The sequence below is a fragment of the Wickerhamomyces anomalus genome, assembly GCF_001661255.1.
Source record: "Wickerhamomyces anomalus NRRL Y-366-8 unplaced genomic scaffold WICANscaffold_5, whole genome shotgun sequence".
Lineage (NCBI taxonomy): Eukaryota > Fungi > Ascomycota > Saccharomycetes > Phaffomycetales > Wickerhamomycetaceae > Hansenula > Hansenula anomala.
This window is the reverse complement of record NW_017567114.1, coordinates 844,605-866,474: the sequence shown is the minus strand read 5'-3', so window position 1 is coordinate 866,474 and position 21,870 is coordinate 844,605. Positions and strand designations below refer to the sequence as shown.

The 21,870-nt window shown below is 34.2% G+C and overlaps 12 protein-coding genes and 2 non-coding genes across 14 annotated transcripts; 7 read left to right on the top strand and 7 right to left on the bottom strand.

The window, feature by feature from the left end:
- Positions 1-109: 109 nt before the first annotated feature.
- WICANDRAFT_16587 (uncharacterized protein) lies at positions 110-628 on the top strand (the record flags this gene model as incomplete). The annotated part of the gene is made up of 2 exons (XM_019180697.2): positions 110-455; positions 513-628. Coding segments are annotated over 2 exons (462 nt in total), but the record flags the coding sequence as incomplete, so codon positions are not given.
- A 575-nt stretch (positions 629-1,203) lies between these two features.
- On the bottom strand, positions 1,204-1,500 carry CMC4 (Cmc4p; the record flags this gene model as incomplete). The annotated part of the gene is made up of 2 exons (XM_019182160.1): positions 1,204-1,400; positions 1,455-1,500. The coding sequence occupies 2 exons, from the start codon at positions 1,498-1,500 to the stop codon at positions 1,204-1,206; spliced, it is 243 nt and encodes an 80-aa protein (XP_019037454.1).
- Positions 1,501-1,608: 108 nt separating this feature from the next.
- WICANDRAFT_64385 (uncharacterized protein) lies at positions 1,609-2,385 on the bottom strand (the record flags this gene model as incomplete). The annotated part of the gene is made up of 1 exon (XM_019183723.1): positions 1,609-2,385. One exon carries the CDS (start codon positions 2,383-2,385, stop codon positions 1,609-1,611), a length of 777 nt encoding a protein of 258 aa, XP_019037453.1.
- A 2,112-nt stretch (positions 2,386-4,497) lies between these two features.
- On the top strand, positions 4,498-4,899 carry WICANDRAFT_80391 (uncharacterized protein; the record flags this gene model as incomplete). The annotated part of the gene is made up of 1 exon (XM_019185057.1): positions 4,498-4,899. The coding sequence occupies one exon, from the start codon at positions 4,498-4,500 to the stop codon at positions 4,897-4,899; it is 402 nt and encodes a 133-aa protein (XP_019037452.1).
- An 893-nt stretch (positions 4,900-5,792) lies between these two features.
- On the top strand, positions 5,793-6,008 carry WICANDRAFT_85321 (uncharacterized protein; the record flags this gene model as incomplete). The annotated part of the gene is made up of 1 exon (XM_019185876.1): positions 5,793-6,008. The coding sequence occupies one exon, from the start codon at positions 5,793-5,795 to the stop codon at positions 6,006-6,008; it is 216 nt and encodes a 71-aa protein (XP_019037451.1).
- Positions 6,009-7,768: 1,760 nt separating this feature from the next.
- Positions 7,769-7,841, top strand: WICANDRAFT_t113. The gene has a single exon. It is a non-coding gene; the product is annotated as a tRNA-Met (tRNA).
- Positions 7,842-8,218: 377 nt separating this feature from the next.
- MET8 (bifunctional precorrin-2 dehydrogenase/sirohydrochlorin ferrochelatase MET8) lies at positions 8,219-9,080 on the top strand (the record flags this gene model as incomplete). The annotated part of the gene is made up of 2 exons (XM_019182221.1): positions 8,219-8,285; positions 8,338-9,080. The coding sequence occupies 2 exons, from the start codon at positions 8,219-8,221 to the stop codon at positions 9,078-9,080; spliced, it is 810 nt and encodes a 269-aa protein (XP_019037450.1).
- A 1,111-nt stretch (positions 9,081-10,191) lies between these two features.
- WICANDRAFT_16902 (uncharacterized protein) lies at positions 10,192-11,337 on the bottom strand (the record flags this gene model as incomplete). The annotated part of the gene is made up of 3 exons (XM_019180717.1): positions 10,192-10,463; positions 10,566-10,613; positions 10,734-11,337. Coding segments are annotated over 3 exons (924 nt in total), but the record flags the coding sequence as incomplete, so codon positions are not given.
- Positions 11,338-13,936: 2,599 nt separating this feature from the next.
- WICANDRAFT_t104 lies at positions 13,937-14,008 on the bottom strand. Its single transcript has one exon. It is a non-coding gene; the product is annotated as a tRNA-Glu (tRNA).
- Positions 14,009-14,732: 724 nt separating this feature from the next.
- VPS20 (ESCRT-III subunit protein VPS20) lies at positions 14,733-15,203 on the top strand (the record flags this gene model as incomplete). Its single annotated transcript, XM_019181032.1, has 1 exon — positions 14,733-15,203. A coding segment is annotated over one exon (471 nt), but the record flags the coding sequence as incomplete, so codon positions are not given.
- Positions 15,204-15,469: 266 nt separating this feature from the next.
- Positions 15,470-16,495, bottom strand: HEM2 (porphobilinogen synthase HEM2; the record flags this gene model as incomplete). Its single annotated transcript, XM_019182186.1, has 1 exon — positions 15,470-16,495. One exon carries the CDS (start codon positions 16,493-16,495, stop codon positions 15,470-15,472), a length of 1,026 nt encoding a protein of 341 aa, XP_019037447.1.
- A 557-nt stretch (positions 16,496-17,052) lies between these two features.
- On the top strand, positions 17,053-17,769 carry WICANDRAFT_34496 (PITH domain-containing protein; the record flags this gene model as incomplete). Its single annotated transcript, XM_019182191.1, has 1 exon — positions 17,053-17,769. One exon carries the CDS (start codon positions 17,053-17,055, stop codon positions 17,767-17,769), a length of 717 nt encoding a protein of 238 aa, XP_019037446.1.
- Positions 17,770-17,795: 26 nt separating this feature from the next.
- On the bottom strand, positions 17,796-18,878 carry WICANDRAFT_64378 (uncharacterized protein; the record flags this gene model as incomplete). The annotated part of the gene is made up of 1 exon (XM_019183722.1): positions 17,796-18,878. One exon carries the CDS (start codon positions 18,876-18,878, stop codon positions 17,796-17,798), a length of 1,083 nt encoding a protein of 360 aa, XP_019037445.1.
- Positions 18,879-19,054: 176 nt separating this feature from the next.
- WICANDRAFT_95769 (uncharacterized protein) lies at positions 19,055-20,651 on the bottom strand (the record flags this gene model as incomplete). Its single annotated transcript, XM_019186502.1, has 2 exons — positions 19,055-20,338; positions 20,373-20,651. 2 exons carry the CDS (start codon positions 20,649-20,651, stop codon positions 19,055-19,057), a joined length of 1,563 nt encoding a protein of 520 aa, XP_019037444.1.
- Positions 20,652-21,870: the final 1,219 nt, after the last annotated feature.

Below are 21,870 nucleotides of genomic sequence, written 5' to 3'. Positions count from 1 at the left end.
ATCGACAAGTTCTACAACTCCTCCAACTTATTTCAGTGAACATTTAGATCAATCATCATCTCCAAAACCTATATTCAATGAACACATTACACCACCTTCAACAGCGCATTCCCCAATTTCATCATCCACGTATTCATCATCATCATCCTCAGAATCTCAATCATCAAGATTATCAACATTTAAAGATCTTTCTGTAATATTTTCCATTGTAACATTAACATATTTTGCAGTGGATAATTATAGATCCCGTATTGGATTAGAAGCTAGAGTTTTAGAACAACAAATGAATAATATGAAGGCATTAGCATTGACACAAAATAATTATAATAATCAAAGAAGGAAAAGAGAAACTCAAGTATTGAATGAAAGAAGAAATGCTCAGAAAAGAGAGATGAAGATGGTTTATCATATTTCCATGCTGAGAAAGCAATTGATTGATGCTGGTTTAAAGCCAGGTGAGTATATTATATTTTAAAACATTGGCCAACTAGAGACTAACTAGATCCTCTCAGTGGAAATTGATGAAGCAATTTCTGAATTTGAAAAGAATGTAAAGATGGAGAATTCAATAAGTAATGTATCAGGAACTGCATTATGGGTCATTGATGAATCTCGTGAGTATAATTAAACCATTTGTATCCAACTCCTCACTAACCAAAAATTACAGCAATGAAGGCATATGTTCCAAATATTCATGATTATGAGACAAAGAAATAGAAATAAAGAGAATATCCTGTATATATTCATCACCAAAATACAATTTAATAAATTCATCATGCCCTAGTTAATTAACGATGTTCGCGACTTCTCAGGGGTCACCCTACTTTTAAACTTGTAGTATAAAAATTGGAAAAAAATTTCAGAAGTATAAACCCAACTCTTTTAAAAACTCTTTAACAATGTCTTTTACTAGGCACCCAGAGTCACGGTTCAATCTGTTTTTTCCTCTTTAGTTGAACAAAGGATAGCCTTGTTATTCTTTTTCGTGCTCGCGGTAGCCTTAGATCAAACCATAAGTTGTTGTCCATCGTGGCCTTCTTAGTTTTGACCAACCTTTAAATGTCGTGTCACTCTTGTTGTTTGACTACGCGGTTCTAAACGTACAGAATAACTTGATGATTATCAAAATGATGATAATTGTAGGGTTTTAAATAGTTTTAATCAATGAGTGTATTTAATGAAATGTGTTGTAATTTTTTTACCTTATCGCTGATAAAGGTTTGCATCTTTATTCTCTTGTTTTCTTTGTTTGATCTTGAGTTCTAATAATGAAGGGGTTGGACAGCATGGGGATCTTGAATCTTGACCTTGGTCTTTATAAAAAGTTGTGCAGCATTCATATAGTTGATCTATAACTTTTGTGCATTTGGATTCATTGTAGTTATTTGCCTTTAGACAGTCTGGATATAAAAATATTAGTATCAACAACTAGCCCTGGATGACGATACACATACCTTGAATTGCACAAGCTTGAGGTTTACAAGGATCGTTTTTGGACATTCTCGATAAGTTTTTTTATTAAAAATAGCTAAAGTGTAAAGTTGATTGATGAAATGGTTCTCGAGCAAACCTAAATCCATTGATGAAAATTCTTCGCGAACCTTCATCTTAACTTAAACTTGAATCATCACTTTCATCAGCATCATGTTCATTCAATTGTGCAATCAATCTTTCAATATCATGAGGTTTCAAATTATGTGCACCAAGAACAACTTCTAAGAACCTCTTCATTGTCAATTCATTAAGGAATCTAACCCTGACATTTTCAGGACCTTCAATATTGGCTTCATCTTTGGCCATTGATAAATCTTGAGTAAGCATGACATCAACCTCTAATAAAGGCCCATTCAAAATCAAATATAAAGTTGGTTCAATGTCTCTAAGGCAATTAGTTGCAGTTGTTGTTTCCAAATTCACGGAATCAAGTATTTCAATCCTGAAGTCTTTATGATCAAGATTTGTTTGTTCAAGACAAATCTTTAACACATTTAAAAAACTATGATTAATCTCATTTGATTTAGATGAGATTGATAATACTGGTATATCACATTCAGTGCAAAACTCCACCAATTTTGTGATTTGTGTGAAAACTGATGGTGAAAGTTCTTTAATCAAATATCCAATATGTTTGATTTTAGTTGGTTGATTCTGTTGAGTATACTCATCATTTGGATTGGTGAATAATTTGTTGATGAAACTTGGATATAATATCAAATCTTTGAAGAATCTGAACAATAGAAGCAATGCATCAAAGATAAGGGCTATTCCACCACTTGGGCGTGGGAAAGTCAATAGGGCGCTTAATTCATTGAAAGAGTAATCGAATTCGACTATTGATGGGTTGGTTATCATTTCATTGTATATTTTGGCGTTTGAAGAGATCATTGTTGCATTGAATCAGTGGATTCTTTGTTTATTATGATGATGGTTCAAGTGTTTGTGGGTTTGTCTGTTTTGTTTTTGGTGATTGAACTTGTTGGATTCGAATATTTCAAATGTTGAGAAATGGATCTTTGACATGAACGAGCACTAAGGCGTGTGCCCTACAATCTACATAGCAATGAACTAAAGATCAGTGTAGAATAAAGCTGTTTAGCATTATGTATTACAGAGTCTAGTCTTGAGCCTTTTGTTAAGAAACAAGGTCGTTCTATATCCAATTAAGAGCACTTCCTTCTTTCGAAAACATAGAATTAAAATATTCTCTAGCCCTCTTGGTAATTCCACGGTTCTATCTAGTAGATCAGTAATGATTCCACGGTATCCTCTCGTTGAATTGAGTCCACAATTGTACTGTGTAAAGAGAAATGAAGTTCAAAGTTTTGTTGTGTATCTACGTTCGTTTGGTTAAACAGCTACGACATCAGAACACCAATATTTGCTGGGTCAATATTTTGAAAAAACTGGATTGTGATGGACCTTCAAATGATGATGTTTTATGGTGGTTTGTCTAATTGAGTGATAGCGGTTGGATTTGTGAGATTTTGTGTAATTATGGATTCGTGAATTTGATCGAATGTATCTATAACACCACACAATCTTGAGTTGAAACAGTTTTTTGAGTTCTTCAACCAAAACTATCAGCATGCAATCATCAACGAAGGCAAGTATATATCCGAAGAACTAGTCATAGGGCAATCTGTTGTGTTTGTAAGTACCAATTTGTGTTGCTACAGCTCAAATTTGAATCAATGAATGTGAAAATTAGCTCTCCAGTGTCTTTCATGATCGTTCTTATATCAAAACTTTTGTCAACAGTACATCATCAATATTTGATCATTTAAAGCCCATCTTTGAATGTTAAACGTCGATTGTTCAAATTAATCAGGTATCAATATCTGAAGGATGTCGTTCATGAAGTTAAATATGGGTTTGTAAAAGACTCATTTTACTACATGTTGATGATCTAACTATATTTTTATACACGTTTTCACCATTTCAGAAAGTTTATACACGAATTACTTGTAGTTTCATTTGGATACAATGTATAATGATCTGTGAATGCTGATATATTGGTGTATTTTACTACTCACTAGTGTTAGTACGTGATATAATAGTCAGTTGGTCAGCGCCTAGCTGTTGGTTCAAATATTTTAAACCTCTTCAACCCCAAAGAACGTGAAGGATTCTAATGGATCATCTCATCGAGGCACTAAACCAAAATTTCGCACCCAAGGGGTTGTCTATTGTTCTTAAAGTACAGCGAATAACCATTTAGATCTACGAGTTTGTTTGACATAAAAGCTTTTTCAGGGTGTGAGAACTGTGGGTACCATTACGGTTATTCAGGTGACCTTTAACGGTTAAACAGTGTATGGGTCTAGCTAGTTGTGGTTTGATTGTGCTCATTAAATAGTAATCTAATGAAATTATCACGAAGAGTTCATTCTCTATAGTTGTGATTGTGTTGAAACTTGATTGTGATGTGTAATTGTGGATGATGATGATGATTAATCTAATGTTTGTGTCATCACGGTGAAAATTCTCACCACAGATTGACTCATCTCGAAAAAAACCTGTCAAGTCAAGTCAACAGGTCATGTGAAATTAATTATCAATTATTCGGATACAGGTTCTATTGCTCATATCTGTGTAGATTTCACCAATAGATAAGGAATTAATGGCTTGTATGACTCGGATGGGATTAGTCACATGGCTTTAGAACCTACACTGCAATTGATCCAATAGCCATAACCAACTAACCATAATACTACTACTACTCCTACCATCACCACCACTCATACAACCTCTTTTTCCCAGCTCTTTAAACCCGTTTTTAGTGTCTTTGTCTCTGATGCCACAACTGAAAATTTTTGCAAATGCCAATCGGAAGTGTGTTGGGCGTACCGCGTTTCGTGATGACAAAATTGGCTCATTGATTTTGCAATTTAGTCATTGTGATAACAGAGGTTATCAGAGTGGTGTATATAAGGAAATGGTTCTGCATGGGTTTTAGAGATGGATTAATTATCAACAACATCAACAACAACAACAACAATGGCTGACTTCCTACAATTTGACTTTGAATTGGACTCTTCCAACTTCAACCCTCAACAAGAATTACAACTATACTCTTGTTCTCTAGATTCAACAACTGATTCATTACCAGACTTACAAGAAATAAGCACTCCTCTATTATATGAATCCAAGATACCTTCATCAAGAAACAACTCAATAATATCAAACAATAACGAAGATGTGGATCAATTCCATCTAGATTTAACTTCCTCAAACTATATCCCAAAGACAATACCAGAATTAAATCAATTTGATCAATCAAAACCAAAAACAATAATGTCTTCATTACAAGATTCAAATGAAGTTCAAGATATAATTAAAAAAGGTTCTATCACTATACAAAACAATTATAAAAGATGGTTATCAACTTCAACTCATTGATTATATGTTGGTCTCTGAGTTTTTAATGATGCTAATGAATAATTTATTTTGGGATGATGCTTATGGCTTTTTTTTGGTTAGTTTAATGGGTTAGTAAAGGTATTGATTTTGGAAAATGGGATATAAATAGAAAGAAACAATGAACAGTTGATTTTTGCATTGAATTTGAATTGTAGATAGTTAGAGTAACTACCCGGGTACATTGGATAAACTTCAACAACTTGATAAAAGTTGAATCAACTCACACTAGCAACGATTGATCACATTTTATGTTTATCCTTTCAGTCTATTGGTTGATTCGTTTGTAGTTCGTTTCCATCAAGATTCGTCAGAGAATATTGCAACGCGTATGCTCGCGTATCTAACATTTTGAAAACAATCCCAAAGGCAAATTTGAACTAAACATAGTATCTTAGTGAAATGCCCTTCAAGATATACACACTTCTCGATACCTTCCTCTACACAAGAGTTGAAAATTGGTAAATTGTATATTTCAAATTGTGAATAAATCTTGAACAAATTCATATCAAACAAAAAAATACAATTAATAATACTGGAAGTTGAAAACTCTTTCTCTTTCTTGTAATAGTAATCTAAAACCATTATCTGGAGATCTAATTAAACTAGTAAAGACTAGAAAGAGCACTCCCTAGTTTAGTCAAAAAGACCTCTGGTATTCAAACAACATATTCATTATCTCACACAATGTTCAGCGGGCATATCAAGGGGTATCATTCATTTTATTTGTTACCAAAGGATCAGGCTATGACCCTGTAACAGGACCCACAGACAAATCAATAAGAAGTTTAATCCTCACCAAGCAGATGAAATATGACTCAAATATATACTGAATCTCATTTTTTTAATTGTTAATTTTTTGAATTGTTATGAAAATGAGAACGCGAAAGATTTCATCTATCGAATTTGAAAATTTTCAAATCACGGTGGAATTCAGATTTACTAAAGACGAGCAAAGCGAGAAAATTCAAGACACTTGTTTACTAGATAAGTTTAACCAGTTTTGGATCGTATACATATTTGAATCGTGTGCCTTTTTAATTGGAGATTTTGAACAAGCATTAATTGACAGTAATTATGAAAGAGCTTGATGAATTCTGAAAAATAATTGAAACTAGAAGAATCAACCTGTCTCGCCCCATAGCTTAACATACAAATTCAAAGACATCCCGACAAGTTCTTTAACCATTAACACTTACGGGCTAATATATTCCAATCGTTTGGAAATCAATAGTCACAGAAGCGATTCTACACAGCTGGCTACTCTATCTTTAAAAAGAGTTCGACAATGTATACTTTCCATCTACTACTGATGTTGAAGTGAAAAAAACTTATATTGGGTTGCATTCGAAACAATCTGAATGGATCTTTTGACAAATCCATATCAAGACAATTGAACACATTAAACCTTTTGCTAAACTGACAAGTCTTATACATTGGACTGTAGCATCGAGAAGATAAGCAATAAGCAATAACATCTCAAGCTTGAGTCTAATCAATATAAACAAATCAGTAACATATATAACGCCCAGTCCAAACTGTGGAATACCGAATTGACAACAGGATAAGACACTTGAGAGGGACCAGTTGATGACAGCTATATTAGTTAGTTTATACCATTGGCGCAATGGTCAACAAGGTCGACTCAAAGCATTCAAAAATTTAAAAATTTAAAAGTATAAATATGATGTAGCTAAAAGGCTACCATCCATGATGGTTGCGGATAATTGGTAATTACTGCTAGAAAGCACAGAATATCTTAAGTCATGGATGCTGTTTGCTTTTGTCTAAATGACATAAACATGACGATACTTGATGGAAATGGAAACAAGTTGAACAAATTTCGCCTCCTGGTGTTTTCAAATCACAATTCGTGAAGAAAAACAAACACTTCCGCTCTTTCGTTTCCGAGTGTCAAAATTGTGAAGCTCACCAAAATGCACTAGTATTGTCTACTAGTGCTGAAGTATGACAAGAAGTGCACCTATATGAGACAAATAGGTTTGATTGAATACAAAAGGAAATCCACGTCCAACACAACTGTATCAGAAAGCACTGTGTTCAAGCAATAAATCCGAGGCATGTATTAAAACAACTAACTGCTGTATAAATTATCATGAAGGATACTTGCCTAGTTAAATACCTCTTTAAAATGGTCAGTATTCATTAATCCAATTAACACCATAATGATAAGTACTTTCTCTTAACAGCATAAAAAAACATCTATCTTTAAAATTTCTTCATCAGATCTAGTAATGGGTTGGTTCTCCTTAGAAATACACCTTGTAGAACTAACACCATATAACCATTTCTCTGTCAACCCCCACAATTATGATTTTAAATTGCCTTTAACCAGCTTCACTCTTAGTTCAATTTGATCTGGCCAATATATATTGTATCACAAAAACGTCTGAGTAAACTTTTGTTGTCGTTATCCCCAGCTTCCTCCCTACCTATAGTAGCAGACAGCAAATCCTCTTATTGAAACCCAATACTAAAACCAAAGATATAAGGTAAATTAGACACATTACACCCTATACGTTTAGTAAAACTGCAGGAGCAGTGAAAAAATTGTCGATCTGTGAATAATGAGACAAGATGTAATAGTTAACTCAAATATTCGAGTATCTGCCAAACTGATCGTGTAGATAAAAAATAAATCCATATCTTCAAACAGCTACTAACGCTTCAATCGTGATTAATCTTGATAAAACCTTCGAATCTATTCTCCCTGAATATAAACTTATGGTAAATATTAACTATAGTGTCCTCAAATGCACTATTTGGTGAGTTTTTCCAACTGCTCTCCATATATCACAGTATTCCTGCGCCTTAACAACTTATATAATTGGCTTCACTAGCTCAGTCGGTAGAGCGTCAGTCTCATAATCTGAAGGTCGACAGTTCGAACCTGCCGTGGAGCAATTTTTTTATTTCGCTGAAAATTGTCTTTTTTGCTATTTTTTTCATTTCTATACAAACCTTGACAATTATTTTATTGTTTTATCTGTTTTTTTAATCGTTTCAATGTCTCTGAAGGTGATTTAATGTCGTTTGAAAGTTGTTAAAAGGCGTAATTTGAAGTTTTGATAAATTTCGCGAATGTACAGTAGGTGAAAAAAAAAGGCCGATATGATAGATCTTTCAGAATTTATCATCCGCTTTTCATCTGTTTCAACTTCTGGAAAGATAAAGTGTTGGTGAGCTTCTCTTGTGAGAATTGCATTTATCTCTTTATCCATTACTTTCATATTCGTTCAATTTAATAAACATCAATCGCTTATTCAAGTTCACATTCAAAATGTCAGAATCAGAATTTCCAGAAATTCAACCAAATGGATCATTAATACTTGCATGGCAAGTTAAAAGTTCGTATACCCTATTCCAAACATTTAGAAAATCAGAACTAACAATCCTTAGACCGTCATGTTTTGGTTATAGGCGGTGGGGAAGTTGCTGCTAGTAGAATCTATCATTTATTAAATGCAAATGCAAAAATAACAGTGATTGCTCCAACAATGAATTCAGAAATTGAATATAGGGAATCAAAAGGTTTATTGCATGCTGTTCATAGACGTCAATTCCAAGATTCGGATTTGAAGCTTTATGAACAAACAGCACCACAATTGGAGAAGTTTGATGAAGAGGAATATGAAAAAATTGATAAATATTTAAGAGAATCAAGATTTGAATTAGTATTAGTTGCAATTGATGATCCAATTGAAAGCAAAAAGATTTATTATAAATGTAAATTACAAGGCCTAAATGTTAATATAGCAGATGTGCCACCATTATGTGATTTTTATTTTGGTGCAATTTTCAGAAAAGGTGATTTACAAGTTATGGTTAGTACAAATGGTAAAGGACCAAGAATGGCTAGATTAATTAAAGATAAGATTGCAGATTCATTTAGTGATTATGAAATTGATAAAACTATCAAAAATATAGGGGATTTGAGAAAGTTATTAAGATCTAAATGTTCAGGAAGTGATAATGATTCAATTAAAGTACGAATGGAATGGATGACAAAAGTTACAGATTCTTATACTTTTAAGCAATGGAGTGATATTGACATAAGGAAAGTTATTGAATATTTTCCTGGAATGCCACCAAGTTATGATGAATTGAAAAATAATAGTTTATTAGCTACGTTGGAAATATAAAAAGCATAAATATATGATCAAATTTCAAATGAACTAAGCAATACAAATATAATATGAATAACGTGATAAACATGTACAAAACAATTTTTTTTTTTTTCAGTCATCTTGAAAAATCCTTGTAAATTCAGTAAACGATAAAAAATTTTGAAAACTCTGGGATGAACAAATAGAACTTGAAGCCTTGAAGCAAAACAATAATCATAAACTGGAATTCAAATGTCAAAGTCAATAAAAAAACCATAACAAAAGTAACACCTTCCTCAAAACAAATAGAGAAATTGGGTACAGCAAGTTCTCAAAAACAGGTGAAAACAAAGAGAAAACACAGATGATATAAAAAAAAATACTAAGATAATAAAAGATTCCAAAAATTAACATAAAAATCAATAAGCCTGACATCATCAATCAACAAAGTAACAGAGAACAACAACAAGAACAATAATAATAATAATAATAAAAATAATAAATTAATAAAACTTTTCAATCCTTCATGAGAACAGCAAAAACACTTTTTTCTTCTTCATCTTCAATTCAAAGAATCCAATTTCCCAGCAACAGCAGCTCTGTACATCTCTTGTAATTTTGAACCATCACTAGAGATCTGATCACCACCATCAACATCAACACCATCATGTTTTCCATCATGAGAACCATCTTGTTGTTGTTGTTGAGAAGAAGGTGTTTGGTTTCTTTCACCTTCACCGTCAATTCCTGCACCGCCATCTTGAGAATCACCACCATTATGATGATGATTTCCTGTGTATTCTTGTGGAATTGGTTGAGCTTCTGGGATATAACCAGAATCCATCATATACCCACCTTGTTGTTGATATTGATCAAAACCTTTACCAGTTGGTAAATAATACAAACTATTAACAGGTGCAATCAATGGTTGATGAGTGGAAAATCCATTAGTTGGAATAGAACCAGTTGGCAACCCAGTTGGCATACCTTGGGTTTGTTGAGGTGGTGGAGGTGGAGCTAATCCAGCAGGAGCCAATCCAGGAGCAGGACCAACAGCACCTGGAGGTGGTGGAGGTGGGATTCCTGCAACAGCAGCATTATTAGCAGCAGCAGCCATTGCTAATTGAACTCTTTGTTGTTGGTTTTGTGCTCTACCCCAACTTAAACGAACTCTTGAACCACCAATTTGGAAACCTTGCATGCCTGCAATGGCAGCTTCTGCATCTTCACGTTTATCAAATCTAATAAAACCACAACCTTTACCTGGAGGGATCTTAACATGAGTGATGTTACCAAATGGTTGGAACAAGGCAGCTAATGTTTGTTCTGGGATTCCTGATGCTAATCCACCAATGAAAACAGTAGTGTTATTTGGATCAGTGTATGGAACTGATTGAGAATTAGCACTTGGAGCTTGGTCTGTGTGATAAAACTGCAATGGAGGTGGTGGACCTTGTTGATATTGATACATCAACATATCATTACTATTCAATGGAGGTTGTTGTTGTTGTTGATTTGAACCAAGTTGACCTTGGCCTGGGATTTGTTGTTGTAATTGTTGTTGTTGATCTTGTAATGGAGATGGGAATTGGTTGAATTGACCAGGAGGACCTTGTTGTTGAGGAGGTGGGAATTGACCAGCACCACCCAAATTTAATCCATTCATACCAGTGATCAAAGAATTGGCACCATTTTGAGAGTTTGCTTGATTTCTTGGTGTAGCTAAGGCAACTCTTAAAGGTCTACCTGCACACCAAACACCTTGCATTTCAGTTAAAGCACGTCTTCTCTCCTCTTCATCACTAAAACGAACAAACCCAAAACATCTTGAAGTACCAGTGATTGGATCAGTCATAACACGAACAGTTTTAACAGATTTGAAGTGGGTTTGAAACAATGCCAATAAATGAGCTTCAGTAGTTGATGGAGATAAATCACCAACGAATAATGAAAATTCTGGAGATTGAGGAATTGGAGAAGATAAAGTAGCACCAGAAGCCCAATTTAATCTAAATAATCTATTTGTATTTGGGATTTGAGAACCATTTAAACTTAAAGCGCTTTTAGCATCATCATAAGTTTCAAATTCGATGAAACAATAACCAGCATGGCCAGTATTTAAAGTTGCAGCTGGAGTACCTTTTTTAGCTCTAATCAGTTTAACTAAAACTCTTTTACCTAATGAAGACCACAAATTTGCAATGGCATCTTCATCTGACCAAGGATCTAAATCACCCATCCATAAGGTCTTTGGAGGGGATGATGAAGTTTGAGCAGTTGCAGTTGGAGGGTTTGGGATTGGTAAAGGAGCTAAGAAATCAGGTTGACCAATTTGAGGTTGAGGAGGACCAACTTGTGGGGCAACATCAGGTTGTTGTTGTTGTTGTTGTTGATCTTGATGTTCTTGAGGTTGAGCTGTTGGTTGTTGTTGATGTTGATCAGTTGATGATGATAAATTTTCATCAAAGCTAGAGTTGAAATTTGACATAATGATGGATACGAATGACTTAAAACAGTTGTTAAAACAAAATTAAATGGAACAAGTTTCAAAAGCAGATGGTAGCACAAACAAATGAAAAAGGGAACAAAAACAATAAGCAAAATGAAACACTAATGTAGGTGGAAAGCAGATAACTTTATGTAGACAACAATTTGATGAAATAGTGTAGCGCTTCTTTTGATGGGATGAACTTCAAATAATGACAAAACAATGAATTCGTGAATCGTAAACTTGAATGTGGTTTTTTGAAAATGTAAAGTATGAATTCAAGAAAATCTTTTTATTTCATCAATTTCAATGTTTGTTGGTTCTTGTAATGGGTTGTTTTGATTGATTGCCCTTTTCTAAAATATATAGAGATTCAGGTACCAATTGGAGGTGAAATTTAGAGGGAGACTTTTAGTTGATGGAGTTTGATTTAAGAAAAAGATGAGACTTCAATTTCAAAAAAAGATTCCAGTACACAATGCAATAATATGGATAAGTTTAGTTTGTTGGTTCTTTGGCAAGAATAGCTTATTTCAAGATGGGATTGTCAAAGAAAGAGAGATGAATTTTGGTTCAAGTTCAAAGTAGCAAGAAAAAAAAAATTCGAAAGTCTCAAGGAAAAATGACGCGTGCAACACGAAAGCTGATGATTAAATAATTTAATAGTGCACTTTTGGTGGATGCTGTTATGTAATGATGGAGTTATATAGATGGTTATTAGGATAGTATTAATTTGAAGGTTAAGTTGATAGTGATTTAATTTCAAGAAGTATCTGTTGTTCGATTAGCTTCCAGTTCCTCGAGATTCTGGTTGTGTAGTCTATTTTTAAGTTTCGGGTCGACACCAAAAGCCCGAGGACAATCCCATTGGAAAAGATGGATTTGGCTGGGTGATTTGTACAGAGAGTTGAAGATTAGATCATATGGATCATGTCGAGTTTATGTCCATGTTTGTATGATCTTGTTTGTGCGTTGTTACCGTGTGTTTTGGTGGTGGTGTTTTAGTCAATTTCATCTGTCATAATTAAGCCCATCCCAAGATCATGTCAAACTACACTAGACTGGATTTTTTGTTGGGTCGACGTGTCGAAGAGTGGAAATCAAATTCACAAATAGTTGGTCATGATTTTGAAACAAATTCATATGGTTTTCAATTAAAGTGAGATGAGTTCAAACTTCAATTGGAATCAAATGTTTGACGATTACTGGCATTTGATGACATTCGGAATTGGAACTCCTTCATCCAACAACAAGTTAATTGTAGAAAAGTGTAGTCATGATTCATGAAATATTTGAACTTCGATGCTCTCAACTTCAACGAAATCACTATGTCCATTAGCTTGAGGTCAATAATTACCACGTAGCTGTTTCAACGATAACCTATAAGATTCTAGACCGAACAAGTGTTTAAGAACGCCATATATAGATGCGCGTTAAATTTTGACTCACCACTACTGAACAAGCTGATCAGAGTTGAGTATTTAGCAATTGCAAAGCTTTCATGTGACATTATAAATGGGTTTTAGAAAGAGTAGAAGTCTATTGACTTCAACAATAAATATTAAAAAATAGACCCTTAATAATAACTGCTGCTGCTTTCCTTATCTGTCAAATCTCAATAGCCATCTGTAATGTTAAGCTTTATACCATCCCTCAAAACGAAGGATTTTTTAAAACACGTAACATAATGGCAGATGCGCGATCGTGTCTCTACCTAGACTTTGCAGAAATCCTATAAATTACCGTTTTTGGACAAATTTTCGTGACCCTGTATGTCGCGAATTCTCGCAACGACTTTGACAGACATCCCACAAAACAACCTCAACGAATAAACTCATATTTTTTAGAGCTTAAAAACATGGTCTATTCGTGATTAAATCTAGAAAAAAAATACATCATTCCATTAAGAATTGGCAAGGATCTTTTCTCAACTAGTTTATAGTTAAAATAAATGTCTACTGTTGGGAATTCTTTCGATTGAACCATTCACAGGATTTTTTTTCACAGATAGTTTTTTTTTCAACTTTTTGAACTGTCCCTATCAAACCTTATAGGATTTTTTTTCACAAATTTACGAGCTCTTGCATGAAAATATGCACATAGGATTTTTTTTTAGTAATGGCCACGACGAAAAAATCCTTTGCAGAATTCAAAAAATCCTTCGTTTTGAGGGATGGTATTAAACTCATCAACTTTACATGACGAATTTTCTTTCTCCTGTGCAGTGGAACTTCTCTGCCTGCTCCGCCTGGCTGGCTTACCCCCAGAGGTTCCTCAGTCAGTCCGATCCGCCTAAGCTAAGCAGAGCACCCACTGAAGGAATTCTCTCTAGACAGAACGAGCACCTAAGCCCGCGGGCACCTCCAGGTTAAACAAAAAATTGGTTGGGGCAACAAAAAAAAATTTCCGATGCGGGGAGTCGAACCCCGGTCTGCTCGGTGAAAGCGAACCGTGCTAGCCGTTACACTACATCGGATTTTGGATGAGTTTTGAAAACTGCTTGATTTCTACATTATGCAAAATTGGTACGGGAACGCCTATTTTATTATTCGTTTAAATCAATGTTTATATATTAAATTATAAGAAATTGATATATCATGGTATTAAATAAGCTCTACAGTTTATATTAATATAGTTTTTATTTAATTTTGATGCATTTTAATTTTCAAAAGATATTCTCAAGAAATTTTAATAATCTTGTATAATTTACTTTAAATTCGAAAATGAAGAGAAAAAGATTGAGAAAATTATTAATTGACTGAAAAATTGACTTTGAATGATTTCATTAAAATCTCCTCGAAATTCCAGATATAATGCATACTTCAATTTAGTGTAATCCTTAACAATATTTTGCGTAAACTGCTGTTGAAATTTTGGGATCGATTTTTTCAAACTTTCTATGGCCTAACTTCTACAATTTAGATAGCTGGGGAATACAAAGTCACTCAAAAGATGCCAAATTTTATAAAGAATATACTGGAAGCATTGACACTCTGTAGAAGTCAATACAAGTGTTTGAATGCCTTATTCTTTCATCTTTTGAAAATTTTAATGACACATTGGATTATGACAGATTATTTTTGACGTTTTGTAGAAAAGGTGCGATAAAATTACGATAACAAAAAGAGGCCCTGGTAAACAACCATTTTACAACTACTTTGAATATTATAGATCAAATCATGGGTAATGCTCCATCAAGTCCCAAGGTTACAGCTCAAGACAAAGCCATACTGCAGGTGAAATTACAAAAAGATAAATTATTGAAGTATCAAAAAAAATCTAATCTATTGCTAAAATCAGAAACTGAACAAATAAAGACATATCTTAGACAAAATGATAAAAGAAGTGCAAAAGTATTATTGAAAAGAACCAAATATCAAGAAACTCTCTTGGAGAATGTATCGAGTCAAATAATGAATCTTGAAAATATGATTCAAAATATAGAATTCAAATTAGTTGAAAAGGAATTTTTAAAAGGTTTAACAAACGGGAATGAAATTTTGAAAAAATTAAATAAAGAAATGAATATTAATGATGTTGAGAAGTTAATGGATGATGTTAATGATAATATCCAATATCAAGAGGAAATTGATCAAGTTTTATCAACCTCTATTGTTGGTAAAGATGTTGAAGATGAAATTGATGAAGAGTTGAGACAGTTAGAAGAACAAGAAGCGGCCAAGAATGGCCCAAAGAAGGAAGAATTGATCGGTAAATTACCAAGTGTGGATGGTCTTCCAGATATTAAGCATGATGAACCTCAAATAGAGGAAGAAGAAAAGAAGAGTGAACCTGTCAAAGTTAAACAAAAGACAGCAATGTTGGCATAGTTCCAATCATTAAGCATTTCATTCCAATACAATGTAATTCATTATAATATTTTATCTTCACTTCATTCTATATACATATTTACACATAAATCTTATTCGTTACAAATTTAGTTATCCAACCATTCCAAGAATTCAGGAGTGAAATAACTAATGATTAATCTAGCACCAGCTCTCAAGAACCCATTATGAGCTTCAAATGCAATAGTTTTCAGATCACAAATGTTTTTCTCAGCAGCAGCATGTAACATTGCATATTCACCACTAACATGGTAAGCACAAACTGGATAATCTTTACAAATTTCAGCAGCATCGGCCATAACATCCAAATAGAAAGTTGATGGTTTACAAATAACACCATCGGTACCTTCTTCGAGATCTCTTTTCAAAGCTCTTCTAGCTAAACCACGACCACCTGAAGGTAATTGATAACGTCTTCTATCACCTTGACCCGGTTGAGAACATGCAGCATCTCTAAATGGGCCATACAAGTTACCACTGAATTTAGCCGCATAAGACATGACAAACACTTTATGAGCCAATTTGGCTTCAATAAGACCTAGTTTGATTTCACGAACTCTACCATCAATCATATCAGATGGTGCCACACAGTCAACACCGGCTTTACCATAATTGACAGCGACTGCAGCGATTCTTTTAACAGATTCTTCTCTGTTAATAGTACCATCATCAAATAAGACACCACAATGACCATGGGAAGTGTATTCACATAAACAAACATCAGCCATTATGTATAAATCTGGGAAGTTTTTCTTCAAGATTTTGGTAGCTTGGATAACAGGACCTTCTGGATCATCAGCAGAAGTTCCTACTGGATCTTTTGAGCCTTCTTTTAAAGGAACACCGAAAAGAATGACAGCTTTTAGACCTTTCGAAATTAGATTAGAGACAAAAGGAACAACTTTATTGACACCCCATCTTTTTTGATTTGGTAATGATTCAATAAGGGTTTCCTCATCATCGTTATCAGATATGAATAAAGGATAAATGAACATGTTTTTAGTTAATTGACGTTCGTTTTGCCATTCTCTTGTTAATGGATGGGCATAACCACCAGCTAGAATGCTGGAGACTTCTGTACCTCTTCCTTGTAGGAATTCTGCTTGGTGAACCATAATAAATTGTATTGAGTTTCCTGAATGTGTTTTTCAAAGTTCTGGAGTTTAAACGGGTCGTCGATGATATTTTGTATCTTGAAAAATCTCGAAAAAAAGGAAAAAGAAACTACAGAAAAGGTAAAGTGAAGCGGTGACTGAAGGGTTTTATTTTGAGCCATGAGCTGAGATTAAGTATAAGGATGAACAGTGTAGGTGATCTTAATTGGAGGACTAAAGATGGAATATTCAATGGTTCGTTGTTTTCATGTTTTATCGTGGGTATCTAGATTTTGCTGTAATGTGCTTTAAGACTATAATCTCAAAGCCTTTGACACATAATTACCACAGCAGAGTTTCACGATATTTAGACAACACGACAACTCAACTGAATCACCACAATTAGAAGCAGTTCCAAGCCAAGACACCCACTATTTGTTCAAATTAATCGTACAGGCTTGAGCTTAAACTTTCGAGAAGCTCATCGCTGCCAAAAAAAACAGGATAAATAAAAGCATGATCTATGATCCTTTACTTTAACCATTACAATAACAACTATTATCCAAACAGCATCCATCATGTCTCACTCTTGCGAACATGAACATCACCACGGTGGCCATGGCCATGATGGTCACGATGACCACGACCATTCTCACGTCGCTCCAATACCGACAAACGAATCACAATCATTGAGGCAATATGTTGATGTCTTCAAGTTAACAGGATTAAACATCGCACAACCAAATGACAAGATTCAAAAAGTTTTCAAAGACGGTGATAATAAATACCAAGTATCTGACTACATAGAATCAGATGCTGATGCACAATTTATCCTAAATATACCATTCACTGGGAATGTTAAACTCTATTCAATCATTTTGAGAACAAATGGTGAAGCAGCAAATTGTCCAAAAACTATTAAATTGTTCAAAAACAAAACAAATTTGGATTTTGATAATATCAATGATACAAAACCAACTTATAAAATCGAACAACCACAAGTTGGTCATCTAGGTGATGAAAATGGAGATGATGTTGACGAATCATCATTTGTTGAACATTATTTACCAAGAAATTTGTTCCAATCAACCACTCAATTATCACTATTTGTTGAAAATAACTGGGAAGATGATGAAGATGAATTAACAAAAGTTTACTACATGGAGATAAGAGGCATGTTCACATCACCATTAAGTAAGGATCCAGTTATTACGCTATACGAATCAGCTGCAAACCCTGCTGATCATAAAAATTTACTTGCTAATGAAATTGGTAACCAAGCTGGGTTTGATTGATTGATTGATAATCAAATGACTTGCTTTTATTCAAAAGATAATTTATATCTAGGTAATGATTGATCATTTGGTGGTCCTAATGTAATGATTCCTTCTTTTTTATTAGTGTTGATGATAATTGTGTATAAGGTAATACAACTTGCAAGACCTTTTTTACCACTAGGCAAATGACAAATACCGTTAGGGGAATTATCAACATCAGATAATCTATATCTGAAGCTTTCATAGTTTGCATCCAAATCAGGAGTAGACAATGCCTTAATTCTTTCAAACCTTGGATTTGAACTTAAAATTGGTTTATCTGAGCCAATTGATTCAAATAACTCTTTACTGAGAAAATGATTTGTGTGTAAAACTGTTCCAGTTTTTTCATCTGGTTCAATAACTTTATTACCAATTGGAGTAACTTCTAAAGTTAGGTAGCGATTTGGATCAGCTAAAAGGTAGTTAGCAGCACTCGCAACTTTATTATGCTCAAGATAACTCAAAACATCATCCACACTTTTTTGTTCTAAAGCTTTTCTTAAGGCAAAATGGACAGGTAATCCACTAGGATCAACTTTAACAGAAGGAATGGCATTCAACATAGCACCAACTCCTTCAGAATTGAACCCATATTTACCAATTATACCAGCTTCAGCCAATATAATGATTGTTGGTTTACCTTCTTGATGAATCTCTAAAAACAATGTAGCTTCATCAATTTCTGGAATCCAATCCCAATTCTGCCCAATAAATACCTCACCAGTTTTGGAATTTCTTTGAGCAATTGAAGTACAACCATCAGCAACATCAATCAATGTGATTTCGCTTCTAACATTCAAGGCTAAGATATCTAAAACATCCAATTCTGAACCAGTAGCAATCCCATTTAACTCATCCCAAATCTCTGGATAGTTTGCCTTGATTGAATCCTGATATTTCAAAGCTCTAGAGCGTGCTACATCCCATGTAACATTCTTTTCTTCAGAATATAGCTTTGAATAAACTTCAATGCACCGTCTAATCAATTTTTTGGCAATTTGACCATGTTGGAACCCAATTTCATATGGTGTTCCTGATAATTTGGCATATATTTTACCTGAATCATAAAACTCGCTTGCTGACATCTTTGGATAGTTTAATCAAGAGTACCCTTTATTATAAAAGTTGATTTAAGATACCCCTTTACTGGTTATGTTAATAATCTTTAACTTTGGGAGAATTGTGTTCAAGATCGCCTCGATTACGCATTTCGGATATATTCCCGTATCTACGGATATTTGTGCCTTCTATTGTATACCTTTTATTTCCAGTAATCTATTGTTCCAATTGTAGTGGAAATCAACCTCACCATCTCAATAACTTTTTCTTCCTCATATTTACGGCCAATAACTTGCAGTCCAACGCAGCCACCATTGATAGCTTCTGGTGAATAATTTGAATGGACTTTCTTTTCAGTTTCATTTCTAGGTTTGATATCTAAGGGTTCATCAATATTAGCATCTGCTCTTAAAACAGGGAATACCCCTGCTGGGAAATCCAAAACATTAGGCAATGGAGAATAAGTAACATCAACAAAGTTTTCAAAATCAGTACCTGCTAAAGCCGTAACTGGAGAAATCAAACCATCAAGATTCAATCTATTCCATTTGGCTAAGAACTCATTCACTTTATTAGATCTCTGTTCTTGCCATTCCCAAATTGTAGAGGTAGGAATATCTGGCATGTCTTTCATAGTCTGTAATATTGGATAAGGTTCACCAGATTCCTCAATAGCTTCCACCAGCTTTTTATTGCCACTGGCTGTCATAAATTTATTAGCAAATTGAGCTATTTCACTGATATCTTCAGCTTCCCAAATAACAACTTCATGTCCAGCCTTCTTCAATTGTGCCATAACTGTATCCAAAGCTCTTTTAACAGGAGCTGTAGGCCTTAAAACCCCATCATCGATCAAAACACCAAACCTTAGTTTTTCAGAAGAAAGATCAAGTTCCTTCCACTCTAGTGGGACCACTTTGAAGTCTTGTAACCATGGTTTACTCTTGACGATGACTTGAGCATACAATTTCAAAGAATCGATATCGGTACTTAAAGGCCCATTGGTTCCATTCAATGATTCTAATCCTGAAACAATTGAGGTATTCTTGTGTGGGAATCTTAGTGATGATGGTTTCAGTGCAAACAAATTTTGGAAACTAGAAGGTTGTCTAACAGATCCTCCAAGATCAGAACCAATACCTAATGGGGACCCCTTCATGGCAACTAGAGCAGCTTCACCACCGGACGAACCACCCGATGCCAAACATCTATTGAAAGGATTGAGAGTCTTCCCAAAAATATTGTTGAATGTGACAATGTTAAAAGCACCTATTGGAACATTAGTCTTAACATAGAAAATTGCACCTTCATTTCTTAAAATTTTCACAATTGGTGAGTCTTGAGAAGCTGGTGGGTTTGATATGAAAGATACAAGACCAATAGTTGAATATTGTCCTTTAATATTGAATTCATCTTTGAATGAAATCGGTAGACCGTGTAACTTCCCTTTCAACTTTCCTGTTTCCTGTAGTAATTGGTCCAATTCCTTTAGCTTGGTCAAAGGCATCATTGAAAAACACTTCACTCAATGGATTCACAAGTTGATTAGCAATTGTTGCCCTATGCGCAAATGCTGTAATAACTTGTAAGGCTGACCATTTTTGGGATTTTATTGAAGAAAGAATGTGTGAAGATGTTGATTCTGTGATCTCTACTTCAACATCACTAAGTAAATTTGAAGACTTAATAAATTGCGAAATATCATGATCCTTTGGAAGTCTATCTGAAGAGATCAACCATTCATTTGGGAATTGAAGGTCCCTCTCTTTGATCTTCTTCTCCACGTTATCCTTATACATGGTTGGACCTATTGTTAATTTAATTCAAAATGAAGGAGTACATGCTCTATTCCCTTGTTTGATTGTTGTGTATATTGATATTTTTTAAAGCATTTCATGTGTTGTTTGGATTAGTGTAGGCATGTCTTAATCATCATCGATCTTGTTGTGAATCATAACAGCTCTGTACTACTTGAGCTTTGATACTATATCTACAGCACTATTTGGGATGATTATATCTACAGCAGTACTATTTGGGATGACTTCCTGAAATTGTAGTGAATCAATGTTTTATATTGTTTGAAGATCGATGAGGATCTGATCTATAATACAGAAGGAGTCGCGAAATCTCAGCTTGAGAAGTTAGGCCGATACGTCTCTAGCAATAACCAATACATCAAGAATTAAAGCTCATGAAAGAGGCCAGAAAAGGACTCATCCCCTTCCATTATAAGCATCTGGAGACTGGACTTCACTAAACAGGGGGCCCAGATTTTTTATCATCTCAAAAATTCATCCATCCCATTTATCTCAATCCTCTCACGACAACCATTTTAACGTTATTTTGGCCGCTTTTAAAAAACCCCTAAATTCGCGCCTTCCTATGTGCTCTCTACGCACTCCTGAGGTCATTTTGATACTATCGACACCTTCTAATTGTTGTTCAACGTTGTTTTATGACCTAAAACTCAAAAAATTGAACACATAAACAACACTGGTATGGCCAAAACAATCGCGAAACTTTTTTGAAAATTTCAGAGAAATAGAGTATGATTTTCGTTGAATCTATCTTTTAATTCAAAGTTTTAACAGAAATCTACGTATTCAGTTAATCATTGGGGGCCTAGTTAATATGATTAATATTAATATTGATATCTATTTGGGAGTGGGCGGTGGTTATTAGAAGTATTGTTGTTGTTGTTGTTGTTTGGTTGATTGATTGGATCACTGGCGGTAGTACTACTAGGGAAGGTAGTTGGTTAATATAGGTATTTTGAGGCCAAAATACATGTGTTTTTGAAGCCAGTTATTTGTAGAAGATGGAATTATGTTATTTGGAGTGTTGAAATAGGTGAATATCATTGATTATGGTGGTTTTATTGAAGATTGTTTTATTGAAGGTTTGTATAGTGGATTTTTGGTGTTACGGGCCACATTTTCACGTGACCAAATTCTGTTAAGTATGGTGAGGATTGGAAATTGGAATAAAACGTTGAGTTTTCCAACCATATTCAAAATT